At 48.7% G+C, this 8,177-nt stretch overlaps 1 protein-coding gene across 1 annotated transcript in view; it reads left to right on the top strand.

Annotated features, from left to right (window-relative positions):
- Positions 1–350: 350 nt before the first annotated feature.
- Positions 351–8,177, top strand: part of LOC134352472 (zinc finger protein 208-like) — a 34,567-nt gene continuing 26,740 nt past the window's right edge. Inside the window, exons 1-2 of the mRNA XM_063059750.1 lie at positions 351–2,351; positions 7,741–7,948. Of these exons, the coding sequence (XP_062915820.1) occupies positions 872–2,351; positions 7,741–7,948 (1,688 nt within the window). The 5' untranslated portion in view covers positions 351–871. The remainder of the gene's footprint in view (positions 2,352–7,740; positions 7,949–8,177) is intronic.

The following is an 8,177-nucleotide window of genomic DNA, read 5'->3' as shown; positions in this document are numbered from 1 at the left end:
TTATATGCCTCATTATTAGAAAAATAGAGGGCTATGGGTAACCCTAGGTAGGTTCTAAAGTAAGGATATGTTTGGCACAGCTTTGTGGGCCGAAAGGCCTGTATTGTGCTGTAGGCTTTCTATGCTTCTATAGTTTCTTGAGAAATGTGCCATTTCCAACATTGCAACAGCCATTTGGGACTGTAGGCTGAATCTTTCTGCTCAAATTTCAAGAGTTCATTCCAAAACATGATGTTCAAATTGATGTTAAGAGTCCTGCAACTGGGACAATACTCACAAAAGAAACTTAAAATTCTCTTTCCTGGAGTTTTATCCTACTGATTTTTCTAAATTCCATTTACAGAGTCCAGAATAAGCAAAGGATCTGTGTGTGGGAATCCCAGAGTGAAGATCAGTCACATCAGATCTGCGGTGTCATTTCAGCAGAGGAGATGGTTGTCTGTTTAATTTCTGAGAAGAGGTTACAGACTCCAGTAAGGCAGTGAGATTTACACCCCTAAATGATTGATCATAGCCAGAAAAGATAGCTCTCCAACTGAAGCAAGGAGAAATCAAACATGTTGGGTGGGGAAAGATTTTGATGAATCAACCTGGTAGGGAATATTGTAAATGATCTTCAAGTATCTCAAGGACTGATCAACTATTTTCCTGATCAAAGTAAGATATCACTTGTCATTCCCTGGAAAAGGGACAGTTTCCCTATAGCAACTGGAAATTTTGCATCCGTTTTGTGGATGAAATGAAATTCTCTGTTTAAATGTCCCGTTGAAACTCTTTGTTTTGAACATTGACCTGGCAATCTGAAGACGCACCAGCACATCTCCACTGGAGATACGATATTCGACTGCTCCAAGCGTGGGAAGGATTCACCATGTCATCTGATATGGTAACAATTCAGCAAGTTCACACTGAGAAAAGGCCGATTACCTGCTCTGAGTGCGGGAAGGGGTTTACTCATTCATCCAAACTGAAGAGACACCAGCAGGTTCACACCAAGGAGAGGCCATTCACTTGCCCAGAATGTGGGCAGGGATTCGCACATTCATCTGAGCTGCTGATTCACCAGCGAATTCACATGGGGGGGAGCGTATTCACCTGCTCTGAGTGTGGGAAGGGGTTCACTTACTTATCTAAGTTGAAGAGACACCAGCAGGTTCACACCAAGGACAGGCCGTACACTTGCTTAAAATGTGGGAAGGGATTCATTCAGTCATCCAACCTACTGGCACACCAGAGAGTTCACAGTGGGGAGAAGCCTCTCACCTGTTCTGAGTGCGGGAAGGGCTTCACTTATTCATCCAAGCTGATGAGGCACCAGCAAATTCACACCAAGGACAGGCCGTTCACCTGCTTAGAGTGTGGCAAGGGATTTATTTGGTCATCTGAGCTGCTAAACCACCAGAGAGTTCACAGTGGGGAGAAGCCTTTCACCTGCTCCGAGTGCGGGAAGGGCTTCAATTACTCATTCAAGTTGGTGAGGCACCAGCAAGTTCACACCAAGCAGAGGCTGTTCACTTGCTTAGAGTGTGGTAAGGGATTTATTCGGTCATCTGACCTCCTGCTACACCAGCGAGTTCACACTGGGGAGAAGCCATTCACTTGCTCCGAGTGTGGGAAGGGATTCACCCGGTCATACAGCCTGACAAGACACCAGCAAGTTCACAATGGGGAGCGGCCTTTCGTTTGCTTTGAGTGTGGGAAAGGATTCACGGAGTCCTCTCAATTGCTGGTGCACCAGGTGTCTCACACTGGAGAGAGGGCCTTCACCTGCTTGGAATGTGGGAAGAGGTTCATTCACTCGTCCCACTTGCTGACACATCGGCGGATTCACACCGGGGAGAGGCCGTTCACCTGCTCAGTGTGTGGGAAGGGGTTCACATGGTCGTCACACCTGCAGATACACCAGCGAGTTCACACTGGGGAGAGACCATTCACTTGTCTGGAGTGTGGGAAGGGATTCATCCACTCATCCCATCTGCTGACCCACCAGAGAGTTCACACTGGAGAGCGGCCTTACACCTGTGCTGAGTGTGGGAAGGGATTCACACAGTCCTCATACCTAGTCAATCATCAGCGTGTTCACACTGGAGAGAGGCCGTTTACTTGCTCCGAGTGTGGGAAGGGGTTTAAGCAACTATCCAATTTGCTGACACATCGGATAGTTCACACTGGGGAGAAGCTGTTCGCCTGCTCTGAGTGTGGGAAGGAGTTCACTCGATCGGCCCACCTTGTGACACACCAGCGAGTTCACACTGGGGAGAGACCATTTACCTGTTCAGACTGTGGGAAGAGATTCATTCAGTCATCCCACCTGCTGAAACATCAGCGAGTTCATCTGGGGAAAAAGCTTAAACACACTGAACACTGAATATTTACCTGTGATAGCTTCTGAAAGGAAGGGATCTTCACAAGGGTCTGCTGGCATTGGATTCTGTGGCTCTTGGTCTTGTTCTTCGTACCTAAGATTGAACCATGGCCGTTAGGCACAGCTGTGGTTTCTTTCTTCAGCTGTTAGCAACTCGTAAAACTGTAAACACGAGAAATTCTGCATTTGCTGGAAATCCAAATCAATGCACACAAAATGCTGGAGGAACTCAGCAGGTCAGGCAGCATCTCTGAAAATGGATAAACAGTCGATGTTTCAGGCTGAGACCCATCTTTAGGAAGGGAGAAGATGCCAGAATAAAAAGATGTTGGGAAGGGAGGGAGGACAAGCTGGAAGGTGATAGGCGAAGCCAGGTGGTGGGAAAGGTAAAGGGCTGAGAAGAAGGAATCTGATAGGAGAGGAGAGTGGACCACAGGAGGAAGGGAAGGTGGAGGGGATTCGGGGGGAGGTGAGAGGCAACAATGGGAAATAGGAGGGGGGAGGGAGAAAGAGGAATCGATATTGATCCCATTAGATTGGAGGGTACCCAGACGGAATACAAGGTGTGGCTGTTCCACCCGGAAGATGGGCTCGTAGCACAAAAGGAGACCACAGACTGACATGTCAGAATGGGAACGGGAGTCAGAATTAAAATGTTTGACTGCTGGGAAGTTCCACTTTTGGCAGATGGAGCAGAGGTGCTCGACCAAGCGGTCCCCCAAATTACGACGGGTCTCAGGATATGGTAGATGACCCCAGCATTTTCACTGGTGAAGTGTCACCTCACCTGGAAGGACTGATTGGAGCCCTGAATGGAGTTGAGGGAGGAGGTGAATGCACAGGTGTAGCATTCTGGCTGCTTGCAGGGGTAAGTGCCGGGAGGGAGATCAGTGGGGATGGTCAAGGGAATCAGAGAGGGAGCGATTCCCTGGCGAAAACAGGGAGGGGGAAAGAAAGATATGTTTGGTGATAGGATCCCTTTGGAGAGGGATGTTAACTAGCCTGGAGTTTAATATTCTGGATCTGTCAGAAATAAATCAGTTCTGTGTTATACTCTCTGTCTCAGGTTCTTGATGTATCTGCAGTATAGGAGAAAGAGAAAAACATTCATGTGGTTGCTTAGTACCAAAAAAGCTGTTACATTCCTGATAAACAACCTTTTCGAAAGTTTTACTGAAAGATGGTAAGTTTGATATTGGCCTGTAGTTATTAATAACTGAGGCATCTAGGTTGTTCTTTTGTAAAAGAGGTTGAATAACTGCAGCTTTCAGGGAAGCACCGTGATAGAAGATAAGTCTTGACTATTTACAGAATGTCTGGCGCCGTGCAAATAAGAACGTTTTTAAAAAAGGTTGCAGGTCAAATGCCAAGGGAACAGGAGGAGGGTTTCAGCTAGAGCACGATTTTTCCCGAAGTTTTACAGTCAATAGGTTTGAATTGTGTCATCTTAACTAAACTGGTTCTCAGAGTGACATTGACTTCTGACCTGATGCAGAGACACTGACGGGATGTCTAATCTTCTAAATTTTGGCAGTAAAAAAGATCGCAAGGTCATTCCATGACTTTGCAGATTGAAGTTCGTGCTAGTGGTACTGGAGATTGTGTGATGCTATCAACTGTAGCAAATACGCCACGTGCACGACTGCTGTTTTTGTTTATAATATTGAGAAGAAGGTGTGACATCACAGGCCAGTCACTGCACAGGCGTCAAGAGAAGTCGAGCCCTGACCCGGTTTGAAAGGGGCAGTGATGAGGGAGTTCCCAGGGACTGATGCTGGGAGCAGTCAAATCTGGAGGATTGGTGGCGTGGGGCAGTTAGGGGGAGGGGTATGGGCAGACAGTGGAACACGGAAATGATCAGGGAAGGGGTGGTTGTGAAGAAGTGCTGGGAGTTTGTATGTGGAGAGAGACAGAGGGAGAAATGGGTAGTGAACCAGGGGAGAGAAATAATAGCAGTCTTTCAGGCTGAGATTACCAAGGATGAAACCCCAAATTTATCACCTCTGTCTCCACCCACAGAATTCCTCTTCCCCCTCTCTATCATATTTGCTTCCACCACCACCCCCTGGCAATGAATTCCAGGCACCCACCACTCTGTAAATAACATACCCCACACCTCTGCTTTCAACTTACCACTTTACACCTTAAAAGTATGTCCTCTACCACTAGACATTTTGACCCTAGAACAGAGCTACCGGCTGTCTGCTCTGTCCATGTAAAACACAATCTTTTGAAGTACCATTGGGTCTCCTGTCAGCCTCCACACTGAGAGATGGTGTCCTCCACAGACCCATCTTTCCTGTATGCAGTATAGACCGATTGGGAGGCTGGTGCCAATGTGGGCCATTTCTGATCTCTCAAAGCTCTTCATTGTGGTCGTAGTTAGAGTCTCTGGTCAGTAGTCACTGAGACTGGTCACTGAATTTACCTGGGGAAAGTGAACCAGTTGGGCTTCATCATGATCCACTGATAGTTAATTTTCCAAATTTCACAACCTGCCTTGCTTTCCTTCTGTTCTGCCCCCTCTTCCTGCTCTAAATATATTTAACTGCATCACAGCAATGAAAGGAATTTCAAAGCAAACAACGTGCCAGCATTCTGAGTGTGGATAGGCCTTGACTGAGCACTGGACAGTTGGGACACTGGAACAGTCACACCAGGGAGAAATGGTGGAAAATGGGGACTGTGGGAAGGAATAAGATTACACGTGCCTTCTGGAAATTCATTACCTCAGTCACACTGGGGAGAGGCCGTTTACCTGCCCTCTGTGTGGGGCAAGATTCCCTCATTCCTCCAACTTGAGGAACCATTGGGGAGAGGCCATTCACCAGCTTGGTATCTGGGAGAGAATTGCCTCATTCCTCATGCTTGAGGATGCATCAGTATGTTAACTCCGAGGAGAGGCAATACATCTGCCCAAACTGTGAGAAATAATCTCTCAGACAACGAGCTTGAGGTACCACAAGCGAGCTCACTCTGGGGAGAGGCTGTTTGTCTACTCAGTGTGTGGGAAGGGATTCCGTCCCACACCATGCCTGAAGGATCACAGCTACATCCACACCGGGGAGAGGCCGTTCATCTGTCCCGTGTCTGGGGGAAAAAAATTCTCTCTTTCATCCACCTTGAAGAAAACGAGAGTTCACTCTGGGGAGAAGCCGTTTGCCTGCTCTGTGTGTGGAGAGGGATTCACTGAATCTAACAAGCTAGAGACACACTAGCGAGTTCACTGCAAGGAGGGGTGTTCCCCTGTAGATAGGGGAAAGGATTCTGTGGGTCAGACTTCATAATGACACACAAAGAAACCATTTACCCACACCAAGTACGGGTCGGATTCAGTCAGTCAGCTGCTCTGTGGAATCACCAATGTGTCCACAGGTCACTGCAGGAGCTGGATTCCCCTGTTGCTCCTGATAATTATATCCAGGGCTGGATCCAGATCATTGTCCCAGTCTGAACTGACTCTGCTGATGTTTACAGCCACTGTAATTGGCATAGACTTCTATGTTCTTGGGTAATGGTGCGTAAATGTCTATTTAATGGCTGCTGCCACACCGTTAAGAATATTGATATACTTTGTGGCTTTTATTGAAGATTACTAACAGGCTGCAGCTATTAAAGTTTCAGGTGAAACTCCTTCATCGGAACTGGGGAAGAGAAAATGCAGTCATTAATTTTAAATTGCAGGGATTGTGGGGGAGAGACGGAGAGGACAAAAGTCTTACAATGGTGTGTAAGAGAGTTCAGTTCAATGCACGGAACTGAGGTGAGAGAGAGGTATTTGTAATCCACATAAACATCTGTTGTCGATTTTGCATCATCAGCTCTGAATCCACTTTCGAGTTAGCCAAACGTAGCTTATCACAAGGGGGACCGTCTCCAAGGGAAATCTACCACCCAGGCTAGGGTAGACACACCGGTGGATTCCACAAGGTTACACAACGTGATAGCCACTTATCCAGTTCCACGACACACGAAATAATTCCACCAGTGATTTGCCACAGGGGCACCTTTCTTCAGTGAACTACCACACCCAGTCAAGGGTTAACACACACGTGGTATTCACTAAGTTTTCCCCCTCACCAGAGAACCCACTCCTGTGGACTAACTATGTTGCAACCACACTTTCCTATTCGAATGGAATCAAACTCACCCTTACGGGCTACTAGGAGAGAGTCCAAATAGTGACCCCCTTTGTCACTAGGTTTCTTCTCTTTCAAGCCTTTCTCTCCCCTCTTCTCTGCAACTGCTTCCAGATGCAGCAACTTATGAGAGTCATTTATCGATACTCAACTCACCCCTTGTGGGCTGCTGGAAGTTTTGACCAGCGACTCCCTGCCACTGGGTGACTTTCCATGATCGATGCCCGCTGAGACCCCGCCTGTGAAAACGAGAGTGTCCTTGTAAAAGTCCAAACACGCTGCAGAGAAATGTAAACAAGCCGCCAGCGAAGAATGGTTCCGCCGCTCGCTCTCTCAGTAGTAACTCCATCCGTTAGCAGTAGAAGACAGCTGCTTTTCCTCCCCTCCCCTCCCCTCCCCTCCCCTCCCCTCTCCTCTCCTCTCCTCTCCTCTCCTCTCCTCCCCTCCCCTCTCCTCTCCTCTCCTCTCCTCTCCTCCCCTCCCCTCCCCTCTCCTCCCCTCCCCCCCCAAGCCATAGTCCATTACGAATGAGACTTAAGATCCCATCAGAGTAACAGTCATCCCCGCCGTCTATTTCCCGCATCTTTACGGTTCCTTGTTTCACTCTCCTCCCATAGTTTCCCTCTCTCCTCTAAACATGACTTTTCCCAGGGCCGGCCCCTGGGAAATCTTTCTGCAAGCCCCTCACCAGTTCCCAGCCATCTCTCGGGCTCGGCTCCTGATCTCCGCCATCTGACCACTGAACCAGTTAACTCACATTGATTGCCCTCTCCCCACCCGTTCAGCCTTAAATCCGAAAAGATGCATTGTCGGCGCACGTTGCGTTTTATTCTGACCCGACACGTTCCAGGGCCTTAAGTCGCCGTGAACAGCGCGTGTTTCCGAGGTAGAAGTGGCGATCTCCGCGGAATGACCCGCGGCCTCTGTGTCTCCGCCAGCTTTGGATCATTCCTCACCCTCCCCATTAGCTCAAACGCACATCAAAGCGAGTGCAGGGACCTTGCGGGAACTCATTGTCCTTGGTCATCAGCAGAGCAAGGATGGATACAGGACACATCAGACCAGACACAGGACTTAGCGAACACCTTTAAAATTGAACGAGTTATCGCCCTGACGCCCAGCGCCAGCACTGAGATAATCTGTGATTATCCTGAGATATTATATTCTGAGGTTATCACCCCACCCTGCCCCTCCGGACCGTAAACATCTTTGCCGCACACTCTCTGCTCTCAACAGCTTCGCAGGTTGAAATCTCGGACTCCCGAGTGTCCTCCCCCTCTTTACTGACGGTTGGTCCCGGTCACCAGTTATCTGCGGTGCTGGGAATCAGTGAGTTTTTGGACCGGTACAGTGATCTACAGCTGTTCGGCCGTGTGATGCAGCACGGCCGACTGAGTCTGTCCAGCAAAGCCGATGGTCAAGGCAAGAGAATTGGAGTTCACAGGTGAGGGAGTGAGATGGGGGCGGGTCGGGGGTGAACGAGAGGTGGTGCAGTAGACACGTGATCCACTCATGAATAAAGAGCTGACGTTTTGGGTCGAGACTGGAAAGGAAGAGGGCAGACGTCAGAATAGGAGGGTGGGGGAGAGGTGGAGGATGGCTGGACGATGATGCGTGAAGCCAAGCGGGTTGGAGAATAAGGAATATGACAGGAGAGGGGGAGGAAACCCAGG

The sequence above is a fragment of the Mobula hypostoma genome, chromosome 10 (genome assembly GCF_963921235.1).
Source record: "Mobula hypostoma chromosome 10, sMobHyp1.1, whole genome shotgun sequence".
Classification (NCBI taxonomy): Eukaryota; Metazoa; Chordata; class Chondrichthyes; order Myliobatiformes; family Myliobatidae; genus Mobula; species Mobula hypostoma.
This window is presented reverse-complemented; position numbering and strand designations above follow the sequence as displayed.